General features: G+C 37.4%; 1 protein-coding gene across 5 annotated transcripts in view; it reads right to left on the bottom strand.

Moving 5' to 3' along the window:
• Positions 1-13,149, bottom strand: part of ADAM11 (ADAM metallopeptidase domain 11) — a 1,438,613-nt gene that overhangs the window by 689,390 nt on the left and 736,074 nt on the right. For all 5 annotated transcript variants that reach the window (XM_044055102.1, XM_044055103.1, XM_044055105.1 and 2 more), the window contains exons 12-14: positions 5,935-6,019; positions 4,989-5,079; positions 1,184-1,235 (exon numbers count right to left, since the gene is read on the bottom strand). In XM_044055102.1, coding sequence (XP_043911037.1) covers positions 1,184-1,235; positions 4,989-5,079; positions 5,935-6,019 — 228 coding nt within the window. The remainder of the gene's footprint in view (positions 1-1,183; positions 1,236-4,988; positions 5,080-5,934; positions 6,020-13,149) is intronic.

Raw genomic sequence — 13,149 nt, 5'->3', positions numbered from 1 at the left:
ATGCTTTGGATAGACATAAGGATTTATGAAGGGTGGGAAAACTGTAAGTTGTTGGTTAACTAGAATCTTCAGTTTGTTCAGTATACAGGAAAAGGGGTGTTAAATGGGTCAGGAGGCCTTTATCTGTCAACAGTGTGTAATCAATATGTACACAATTCTCAATACAGACAGCTAGTAAAATACTAAGATACATCCTGGCAAAAAGTATGCAGTTTTGAAGATGTCATTTTCATAAGAGCAAAAAAAAAAAGAAGCACTCCAAACCAGTGCAACAAAATAATACAATATTCACCAAAAGCAAATATATGTTTAAGTACATGGGAAAGGAGACAGAAGTATTTAACTTCTTCATGGGAAACTAGATAGTCCAAATGGCTACCATCCTTCATTAGAGAAGAAACTACCAGAATGTCAGGACACAGTTTGAGGATACAAGGTAGTTGGCTCAGGGAGAATATCAAGACGTCTTATTTCCGTGGAAAACATGATGCATCCTTGAAACAGCTTTACTGAAAAGGCAACAGAATCCCAAGACAGCAATGAAATTCAAAATCTGCACATGACAGACATTAAGAGAATTTTTACATGTGGTGGAATGAAACAAGCTGAAGCTTATCCAGCAGGTATGGATTACATGGGTCAATCAATTCTTATTGCCACCATAATCAACGTTTTTCTATTGTATGCATTTTCTGATAACAGGCTAGTTAGAGTTGATGAATACTTAATGACCCGTTTTCATGTACAGCCTGGGACGAATTAACATAATAGAGCAACTTTATCCAAAACACAACATAAATGGCAAAACCACTGCCAAGAGAGGTAGATAAGACCTACATTTAATGTTGCATTTCTCTTCAGTGCTGAGCATATAGTTTGTAAATAAAGAAATGAATGCAGCAGTGGTATGACACCTCATCATTCTATTCTCTCCCCACCAAGGACCAGTATATGACTTTACAATGGCTAAAGGTTGTTAGGAACTTTCGGGGAGAAGTACTGTAATAAAATTCTCTGTACTGATAACAGATTCAAGTGCAGATTCATAGCTCTAAATGCCAGTATTCTGTATGAGCTTTCAAACTACATCATAAGCACAGTTCTAGTTGACATTAATAATAATTAGGACAAAAGTTTAATAAATAGTCAAAAGGTGAGAAAAGAATGAATAAGGTGATCTTACCCTGTATCCTCCATGATGCATCCAAGCCAGACATCAGGACACTTGCATTCACCTTGGATTTAAACAAACAGTATGTTAATTGCAGTGCATATCGCAACATTCAGACTTGTTTTAAACAAACAGCACATTAACTGCATTGTGGAAAAAAACTACTCACACCTGGCACATTAAACAACCAGCACTGGGTGGGAGGTTGGCATAATGGTTAAGGTGTTTACCTTACAGACACAAGGTACAGGGTTTGACTCTCACATGGAGTAATTGGCTACCCTTAAAATGTCCCACAGGGGGAGTTAATCTAGTACCAACCTATGAATCATTTTAACTCCATTGTGAAAAAAACACATTTACACCGAATGCAAAAAGTGTTGATAGACTAATCTCTGAGAATGGAATTCAGCAAAAAGTGTGCCGCTGTGTACTTGAAAACAAGTCTACAAGATTCTGTTTTCTTCCCTCTCAGAATGCCCTTTAATTCATTTTTATGATCTCTTTTCAAGTTTTGCCTTTCTACCTACTTACCTTATTCTATTTTCTGTTTTTTTCCCTTTCATATCTCAGATGCACCATGTAGTTCACTGCGCTGTATTTATGTGTCCTTTTTTGCCCTTGCTGACTTCCAGAAAGAGGTTGGGGAAACAAAGCTACGTGGCATAGCTGTGTCTGCACTGAGACCCAATTTTGTGATATTTTACCGCATCTCCTTTTACTGACATCTAAGAGAAGAAAATGGTGTTCTGGATAACACCTATAGAGGGGCCCATCATCAGTGATCCTTATACTGCACTGCAAACTATCAGTTTACCTGGTGCGGTAATAGAACTCATCGCCTTCTGCAACAAAGGCAAGTGTGCTACCTATTGCACTACTAACACTGCTAGAGTAGCTGTCTACTAATTGTATCTTCCTGAAGCATTATAATTCATCTACAAATGCCAGATTTTTTCAGCAACCACAACTGAAACCCACAAGTCACCCACAACACCAAGACAAATTTTCCTTTCCAAGGTCCCTCCCTAGCAAGGGGTTTACATTCAACTTTCTTCATATGTCCTCACATTCTTTGTGCTAGCTCCCATATTTAACTTGTCAAACCAATATTTTTCATTTCCCTTTTGGTCTATATTGGCTATAACTCTTCTACTTCACCATTCTGCTGTTTAATCATGCTCAACTCAATGTTTCCTCTCTTGTGTGACTATACTAAGGAAGCCTTTACATTCCACCACCAATACTACCATGTTTCTACCCTTACACCATGTTTTTATTTTATTTTCATCTCACTTTGCATTTATCTTGCACATTTTTTCTTTTTCTTTCATACTTATTTATCTGAAATGCATTTAGCTTATATATCTTTTATACATTTGTTTGATGTTTAAATGCGTTTCTTACCATTGTATATTTGACTGTCAGTGATAGTGATCTACTGTTGTCATTTGTATGCTGTGGAGCTTTACTCCCCATGACTCCAGTGAAAATAGGTTCTTGCCAGTCAGACTTTCCCACTTCTGGTGGTAGCTAAGGTGGATGCAAAAGATTCCATGGCATCTCTCAAAAGGAGTACGTATGTGAAGATCCTTGATAACCTGCCCAAATTTCCTCTAGTAGTACAAATGCCACCTTGGGTCTCCCCTGAGAAGAAGTTACTAGACTAATGGGACTAACCTGGTGAACATTGGATAAAAAAATAAACTATGACTGTTCTGCAATCTCTGGAGTCTGATTATTATTTAGGGAATGTTTATCATGCCATTCCTCAGGTTGGGCCTCCTTAATGACCAACTGCTGGTGACTTCTTTTTGAAGCTGCTGCTACTATTGTTTCATTTTTCATTCATTCATTGTCTAGTTTCCCACTTGCCCAGTTCATGGTCACGGAGAAGCTGGAGCCTGTCCCAGAGTCTATCCCCGCACTCTGTGGGCACAATGAATAGAAACCAGTCCCAGAAATGTTGTCAGTCTATCTCAGAATACGTATGTATAGTATGCCACATTTATGTAGCCCAATAGGCAATTACTGCAACATTTTGTTCAAGGAACCAAACTGCCATCATATTGACATTGTGTTTTCCTTATAGAAGGCTGTTTTGTTATTGTTACTGCTGCTGGTCCAGTGGTACAATGTAGCATCGGTTTTCTACAGTGTTTAATACATCATTGCTGATTATGTTTATACTACAGTTACACGTTCAGATTTTTTTATATCAGGGGATAATAATGCAGCTGTATCAATCTATTTATCTTGATGGATTACTTCATTTATTTCTCACCAGAGACCCTTATTTAAGTAAACTAGTCATTTTCTGGTTGGGTCACATTGGATGGGCTTGGAGTGCTGTATATTTTTGGATACTACTGACTGCGTAGCTTTGTGGATGTTGTTTTAAAAGACTAAGTGCTTTGATTTCTACCCTGGTAATGGGATTCAGAAACACGTAATGTACTCTGCAATCCCACTGATAGCAGGATTGCTCAGTGCATTATGCAGGATCAGTTCAAAGACTGCTGTGGGCAGTAAGGAAGTTTAAGCTCATAGCTCCACAGCAATCATGCAGGAGAAAGCTACATACAAATGTAGCACTCCAGGGACACAATTAATGCAAATTGACGATATGCGCTTTCCTTGAACTTTTACCTGGAATAGAATAGCACAGTAGAGTGGTTTAAAGAAAAAACAATACTGCATTTTTTACTGAGTAAAGTGACAAAAGTGTACTCTGGGGATGTTAGTACCACAACAAGTAAGTACTGCAAAACTGTGTCTACATATGTGTGTGTGTGTGTGTGTGTGTGTGTGTGTGTGTGTGTGTGTGTGTGTGTGTGTGTGTATGGAAGTGCATGTGCATGCATGTGTGTGTACAAGTGAATAGAATTCTCTGTGCATGCACGTGTCTGTGTGTGTGTGTGTGTATGAACAGAAGTGTCTGTGCATGCATGTGTGTGTGTGTGTGTGTGTGTGTGTGTGTGTGTGTGTGTGTGTGTGTGTGTGTGTGTATGGGAGTGTCTGTGCATGCATGTGTGTGTGTGTAAGCATGCATGGACCTTTTCCAGTGTGTGTGTGTGTGTGTGTGTGTGTTGGCATGCATGGACCTTTCTTAGTTTGTGTGTGTGTGTGTGTGTGTGTGTGTGTGTGTGTGTGTGTGTGTGTGTGTGTGTGTGTGTGTGTGTGTGTGCGCGCGAGTTGCACACAAGTTCATCTAATCTGACAGTGTGGATGAATGTGCAATTGCCTATCTAAGTATGCTTGCAGCTGTGTGTGTGTGTGTGTGTGTGTTTTCATGATTTAGTACTCTGTGTGTGACATAAACTGTGAAGCTGGCTGTTGCAAATACAGTAAGCAGTTTTAAAAGTAAAGAGCATTTTTTTATTCCTCTATGCTCAATTGGTGAGTGTAGATGAAGCAGATTAATCTGGCTTGCTCCTTTTCTCCTTAAGTAAAGACAGCCAGATCAGGAACAGACCATTTTTGAGGGGGCACCAGAATGCACAGAATAACTAGCTACACCTCTGTACTAATTAGCTGCTAATGAGATTATGCTCAATGTGGCTATTTTGTGTCTCTGAAATGCATTTTAGCACCATTTACACTGGTAAAGCTCCCAGCAAATCACTATCAACACTACATCAATCTTCATTTAACCCTGCTCTCTGTTTGCGACACAGATTGTTTTAAGTTCTGTATTGTTCTTCCTTGTTGAATTACAGAACACGTTTTTATATTTATTTATTTATGTATGCAAAAAAAACACACCATCACACCTTACTCACTGCATAATAAGACCCCAACAGGAGAGAAAACATACTTGCTGCAGCTCTGTGTTTATTCCACATCATGCCGATATTCTGCCCCAGACTCTGAGCAAGAGTGATAGCCATGGCACCTACATTTCCATACTGAAAAAGAGTACAAAGTACAAACAGAAAGATGTCAGCAAGGGTAGCACTTTATGCACTTTTATATTTACTAAACACTGAGCATGAGGGCCAAGAATGAAAAGATAAAGCCAAATACAGTTCAAATTTCCAATATTACTCCTCTGAACAATTACCCTGATGCCCCAGTGGTGCCCTTCTTTAGGTAAAAGAGGAAGATGGTGGCATCATTTCTGGTGGGCTTATTTTTTCAATTGTACCAACTGTAACAAAACTGCAACACACAGTACCAGTGGATGCAAATCATCTGTGGTACAGACAGCAACCTATTTTACCCCCTCTGTCATCACATTCAGTTTAATATGTAGTATTTTGAAACAAGTATCTCTGGTGCTGAATCTAGGCACCAGTCTGCATAGGGAAACAGTGGAAACATGCTGCTGTTAGCAACATTAAACCAGCCTCTTAAATACAGTTCCACATTTCTGCTATATATCAGAATATCAGTGAATGCCTGACATTACTTCTGCATTCTGTGTGTACAAGAAATACAGATACGTTGCATGTTGTCTTGTTAGCAGGCAGCATGCCATAGATTCAGTCTGAACTTCTGCATTATCAGTCAAGTGTATTCTGGATTTTAGTATAGGGATGAGGGTGTCCATCTTTCCCCCTGCTGTGTGGAGAAGAAGGACATGTGAGAAAGTAAGGAGGAAAGTAAGAACGGGTGTGCAGAGTTCAGACATCAGTGGGCAATGGTCTTTGGTCAGCACATGGTAGAAAGTTTTGCTGAGCAAAACTACAGAAACAACAGACTGAAATTCATAATTCATAAGGCAGAAATACAGAATGGTGCACTTATTATAAATAGCATACCTCATTTACACCTCCTGCTCTTGTCAATGAACAAATTCCTTGATAATATGCAGTACCACTGCGGCTACTTTTAAATGTTCGTCCTCTGTAGTTGAAAAACAAAGAGAATACACAAGTCAGTCTGATTCATTAACCTGTTAAACAACAATTCACCTGACAATTAAGGTCATGCAACTACTCTCCGACTAGAATTGCACTGAAAATGAAACACTGACCTTCTAACAGTCCAGTTTCCTACACTGCCTAAGAAACCACTGAGAAGACCAAGGCCAAAGATACGGATGTTAGCAAGGCAAAGAGGAAGAGAAAACTTCTCCAGTGGGCAAGTCCTTCCTAGGGAAGTGATATCTACATCACAGTAATACAAATTATCACAGGGTGCTGGATGGCAAGACTTGGTATGTTCAGCCTTATGAAACTGCATATCATCATACTCAAGAGTTGTGGAGTGTCCAATGATCTGGGAAGAACATAGTAATAAGCAGAATCCTTGGTATTCACATGAAAATTGTCAACTCATAGGAAAATAACTAAGGTCCAGGTCAGTGGGCTTTAAGGAAATTACTACAACCATACACAGGACTAAATCTTTTGCTGGATATTTAAAAATGTAAAGCTGCATGAAAGACATAATACTACTGATACCTGTAAGTATTTTTTGTATCTCCACTGCAGTTGAGAGATTAGCTAAGACAATTTTTAATTAATTTTATTTTATCATTTGTGGATCAGGGTAATTCAACTAGGCTAATCACCTCTTATTATGGGAGACTACTAGTGGAAATTTGTCCAGGGCAATGGGGACTTCCCCTACTCTTTTTTGATAGGTATTGAGAGATATTTTATACCTACCTATCCTACCACCAACTCAAGCAAATGGAATGTAAGTAAGGCATCACATCTGAAGGACAACACACCCAAAAGAGCAGTACCCATCTCTAAAGCTGCAATGCAGTGTCAGCAATCCAATCACCTGGAGTGGGAAAAGAACCTACAGCCTTCTGGTCTTCCAGCACCAAATATATTTATGATACCTCTTGCATCACTGACACTCATACAGTCCATATTACTAGTGCTGCCTAAAGGGTAAAATGTTTTAATATAAACTGACTATTATATTAAGATTTAAAATAAAGTACCACTCTACCTCTTAACATCCTACAGCAAACTATATCTACAAGAAAAAACAGTCTTAAAACATGCGTAGTAAATTTCTTTTGTATAAATTTAAGTCTAATAATGTTTGCATCAGATTAATTGCAGAAAATGAGTCACATTCTAGTGCCATTGGAATAAGAACTTTAAATAATTCCAACAAAAGAAAAACTCTAGTAAACACAGCAGTATTAACAATTATGCCAAAAATACCCTTTGCACTACATATTATTTTTAGTTACATTTCATTTAAAGTTTTGATTTACAGAAACAATTATGTCAAACCGTTCACTTTTCTTAGTAACACAATATGCTCATTATAGTATAAAATCGCAAGCATATTTGATTTCTCCCAAAGCTAAGGCATTGGCATTTACTTGTGCTGAATTTATAAAATTTTAGGTTAAACTGCTAAAAGTACGCCAGTGCCCAGGAAGAAGAGGAGAGCTGCTCAATCATGACATAATCTGCAAATTTAAGGAACTGACTACTATTGCATTTTGGCAAATATTTAAAAAAAAAGCACATGTCCCAAAGCAGATTCTTAAATCATTAACACTCATGCGGTTGGACTGTCACACCTCTAGCAGCCTAAACACATCTTACATTCCAGAGCATTTTCTGAAAATTAAACTTAAAAAGCATAAGATAAACAAATGTAAATATTTTGTGAAACATAGTAGCTATTTAAACTGTACAAATAGCAATTTATCAGTAAGAAGTTTTCTCTACATTGGTAATAGTCAGTGCAGTCATAGTCTTTTGCATAAATACTGCAATATACTATAATGTATACAAACCCAATACTGTTTCTAAACTTTCACAAACATTCATATCTTGAAATCTATACAACCCAGACATATATTGTTAGAACATTTTTGTTAACAGACATAAGTTTTTACGTGACAACATGAAATTCCTCTATATGTGCATGTTTATTAAAATATTTATGGAAATATGAAAACACATGCTTAGTTGTATAATTAGCAATACAAATAATGTTGGATATCTTTCAAGATGTACAACTTATAGTGCAAACAGCAAAGATGTTTTTCTTCAACAAAATTTAAGGTTTCACATAATGTTGTACAACAATTTGTAAATCACTTTTTTGAAGTATTAAGTACATATGGAAATATTGCTAATTTTCATAATTACTAACAAACATCTAGCAATATTCCACTATAGTGTGATATAAAGCAGCATCTTCAGCAAACTGTCCTGTCTTCTACATTGCTGTTTCACACCCTACACCTCAATAAAATGTAGGTCACACAGTTATTAAAATATGAACATAAATATGAATAATAAGTGGCAAACAAAGATTTGTTTCTCCAGTGTGGGATATGCTAGCCTAACAATCTTTCCGTCGTGTTGTTAGTAATTCCTTGCCCTTTCTAATATTGCCCACTATTAGCTGGGAAATCCCTAGTTAAAGAAATCAGACCCAAAACAGTTCTGGTCACTATAAGGAGGTATGGGAATGAACTGGAGTATGCAAAAAGGGCATTATAGGCTTGAGTTAGTTAAGAGACCTCTTGAGAGCTCTACGACAACTAACAGTAAAAGTCAGTAATACAAATTCATTGCTGCCAATTAGATAGGTAGTAGAGTATATAGGATGAAGCTGAGGGATCTGTATTACATTGTAAAAATGTATTCATGATGACTGAATGTAAGACAAAGACAAATGCCTTTTACATACCTAACTAAATCAAGAAGACCTAAATTCTCACATCCATGGCACCAGTAACCAATTAGTAGAAGTTTTGCAGCCTCCCCTCTCCCACAGCCATTACAATGTCTCATTACTTGGCTGTTAGTGTGCATACTATATTCTTCTTTACTTCTACAATGATTACAGATATTTAGATTTAATTTAAAACTTTTATTTCAAATTTTATAGCACAAATGCTGATAGACAGTTGCTAAGCAAAATGATACAGGCTCACAATGAAAACAGCTTTAACATTAACATTTAACTTCTCTGCCCTTGAAACTCACATTCATTAAAAAGGCATTAAAACCCACATTCAAAGAAAATGTGTCAGGCCAGAAATGGATTACATTTACTTTTGGGCTGTTTTCAAACCATAAGCCCTTTGCACACATTTTAGGAACATGCACATATCATGTGTTCTTTGATTTACCTTCCTGATTGTAGTGAATTATATTCCTTGTACAATATAGCACCACTTGTTAGAGTGTGTTTTAAATTTGTAGTTTTGAACATATTTCCAGTAAGCAATGAAACAAAACATATGACCCAAAAATGACAAAACTGGACATTTCAGAATATTTAAACCATAAAAGGTTACTGAAGATTCTGCCAGTATTAGTCACTGTGCACAATCTCTGCAGAAGTAAGTCATTTGAATAATTCTGCCTTAAAAATATCTGTAACTAATGAAGATACTGCTCCTAGCAAACAACTTTATATTTCAGTGTTTCACCTACAAATTCAGTACCTGCAGCCCTTGAAGAATAAATTGCCTATGTTACATTAAAAAATGGTAAGCTGGTAATATTGCAATAGTGAATGGATGGCAAACCAACAACAGGTTCATAGTTGCTAGCATCTCATCCAAAGGAGGACACACTCAGGACTGCAGCACCCCCCCCCCCTTAAAGTACAACGCAGTATCAGCAATCATCTACATGGTGTGGGAGTAGAACCCACAACCTCCTGTATCAAAAGAAAGTATGCTACCTGATGTGCTATTATTTTATAGCACAAACAGTGATAACCATTTGCCAAACAAAGCAGCTGCACATTGAAAACAGACATCATGAGAAGCAGTAAACTTCTCTTCCCTTGAAGCTCACAATACCATGAAAAATGCACTAAAGCTCACAATACCTTGAAAATGCACTGAAGCTCACAATTCTTTGAAAATACACTGAAGCTCACAATTTCTAGAAAATGCACTGAAGCTCACAATTGCTTGAAAATGCACTGAAACCCATATTTTTGGAATAATCTGGTTGGTGTAGAGGGTTCAGGCTCTTGTCTCTTATAACTAATGTACAAGGTTTGAGCTTGAGTAAATTAACTAACCTGCCATTACTAACTAGGGTATTATACACAGACACACACACACACACACACACACACACACACACACACACACACACACACACACACACACACACACATATACATATACACTGTATATTCGTTTGTGCTTTATACCTTTGACAAAATAAGAAGCAGGCATTAGGTTTGGTTAGATTCCATACATGGGCATGGAATGTTCATTTCTGCTTTATTCCATTGACAGAAGAAGAAGCAAGCATTAGGTCTGTTTAGATTTTGCAAATTGGCATGGAACTGAAAAAGTAAGCAGCAGCTGGCGTGGTCGTCAACATACACAGGGATGCAAAGATGCAGAGGTTGTTCTTAAAGAAGAATGAATGCCCTTAAATAAGACATGCAATTTATTTTTTAATGTAAAAGTAATTGTTGTGGCAGCCCCCGGCCAGCTGGACTTTCCCAGCCAGTGGGCCCTAGACGACTGCTTAGGTTTAGGTTGCCTAGTGCTAGATCAGGCTCTGACCAAAAAAGAACTTTGCAAATGTGGGTTGTACTATTTGATAGCATAATTACAAGTCCCAGTAAACTGCTGCTCAGAAGCTAAATGGTTAGAATCTGCACAACATAAAGAGATAAATCCTGAAATTATCTCTTACAAAAATGGCCTTGCATAGGGATATGCTTGTTAAAAGGACAGTAAAGAAAAATAAGTCTCAAAAGGGATTTTTCTAGTAGAATTATTTCAGACATTATTTCTAGGCAAGCTAGGCCAGAAAGGGTATTCTGCTCCGTGCCATTATTTCATATATTATAGTACAACCACTTTTTAAGTTGAGATATAAGAGCATAGTTACGCTTTGTATGTAAAAACTGTGATGTGACAAAAGGCTCTGTCAGAAGAGTGCAGTTAGAAATATAAAGACAGTGTGCCATTGTGTTTTGACTTTGCTTTTATTACAAGTTCTGTAATGAATGGAGTATTATTATGTGGAGGAAAATTACTGAATGTTACTGGATGAAATCATGGGAAATGTTTAAATGTAACAATCTGAACTGTCATTCTTATGATGGAAGAAAGAGCTACTGCATGATACAACTGTAAGTTACAACATATGAGGTGTGATTGGAAAGAACATTATAGAAGGTACCACCTAAGCTGATGTTTGTACTTTGTTAGGTATAAAGTTAGCCATGTTGTCAGCCATGTTAGAATTGCTTTTTTGCAATGTTTCACTAAGCAGCTAATTCTTTTCTGAACAATATATTTAATGCCACAACATGATTTTAAGTCTTAGCGAATTCATTTTGAGATGGAGGGCAATCTGGATATTTACAATGCTGCACAGTAAATGACAGGCTCTCAGACTACCATCTAAGAGGTACTATCAGTATCAGAATGACAGAAGAAAGAATTTAAATGAGATGGAGAGCTGTCCCAGTCCTGTGTCACTGAAAAAGAGTTGGCCGGCACACCATATGTTCTACTGCAGTTAAAGAACAGATTAAAATCTGGACTTAGTTTATTAGCCCACTCACATTGATGTAAAAGCATCCATACATATCACCAAAATGACTCCCACATAGTTGTAGGGGTGGTCACATAAAAAAGAATGAGTGGATGTGGTTCAGCAATGCATTAACTGGTAGAAAATTTGAGATGCTAGCACTGTTGTATGACATCTGGAAGAGACAAGAAGTACTGTGGTTCAGAAATGCAAGCCTTTGGGGGGGGGGGGGATATCAAGTATGAGCTTCAACGTCTACACAAATATCCATTACATCCATTACATGACATGTCCTGTAGTCAGATAAGGACCTTGACTGGGTGAACTGCAGTTATTTTTTTTACTTAAAATTTTTATTAAATATTAAAGTTGGATGGCGCAGTAGTGCAGCAGTAATGTTGTCGCCTCACAGCAAGGGGTTCTCTGGTTTGATTCTTGGCTGGAGTGCCTTCTGTGCGGAGTCTGTATGTCCTCCCTGTGTTCACGTGGGTTTCCTCTGGGTGCTCCGGTTTCCTCCCACATTTCAAAGACATACATTCTGGAGCATTTCTTCCCAGGCCTATGCTGAAAATTGGCTTTGTTCCTAGTTGGACTTTCCTGGTAAACAAATGTTAAATAAACAAAATAAAGTTAAATCAGGATATAACTACAACAAAATTGCATAAGAAGTATCATAAAATATGAACTTATTTACATGATCATAAAATACAGTCATGCTAGTAATTAAAATAAATGTAATTACATCAAATATTAATTACAATTATACAACTGTAGTGACTGCATTGATGATTACTCGATAGGTTCTGACCCACATTTTCTGTTCCTCACCATCAGCCTATGTAAAGATCAATCACAAGGCTATATTCCAAGAAACTGTTACCACCTCAGGGAGGACCCAAAGCATTATAGGCCAATTTGAGGAGGGAGGGGGATTAGGTAAGCTGAAAAAATACAGACTTGTCTTGCCTGGATAAAAATGGCAAATTTGACTTCAATTTATGTTGATTATTGATTGGTGAATTCAAAAACGTATCACTGGTATAAGAGGGATGTTTTTCTGTTTGTTCTGTTTAATTCATCTGATGATGAAGTCTGTGGATGAAAACGTATTATCTGAGCGTTTATGTGAAAATAAAAGTTGTATTTGTATCTTTTCGGGCGTCTTTGGAGTGTGGTTCTTCGAGGCCTTCTGAACTGCTTAGAACTGTCCATCAGATCTACTAACAGCAGCACTAACAAGCAGGTATGGATAAATGCAAAATTTTTGGGGGGGGGCACTCAAACCCATCATACACTTTTTGCCTTGTACATGGTCAAACCTTATCATTCTTAACTTCAAATTTACGGCAGGTCGGAGAAAGTAAAATTCCTGATGACAGGAGCATGGCTCGACAAAGTGTTGTCTCTAGAATTAGAGACATTTTTTGATGATGTGGGAGTAATAATTATAACTAGGTGACTAAGAATTTGTCATGAATAACAGTTACACACCCATTCAGCTGACCTAGATAAGAACCTCTG

This window comes from Protopterus annectens, chromosome 13.part0, assembly GCF_019279795.1.
Source record: "Protopterus annectens isolate FY-2018-M chromosome 13.part0, PAN1.0, whole genome shotgun sequence".
Taxonomy (NCBI): Eukaryota; Metazoa; Chordata; order Ceratodontiformes; family Protopteridae; genus Protopterus; species Protopterus annectens.
Note: the sequence above shows the minus strand (reverse complement) of the source record. Positions and strands in the feature narration are given on the sequence as shown.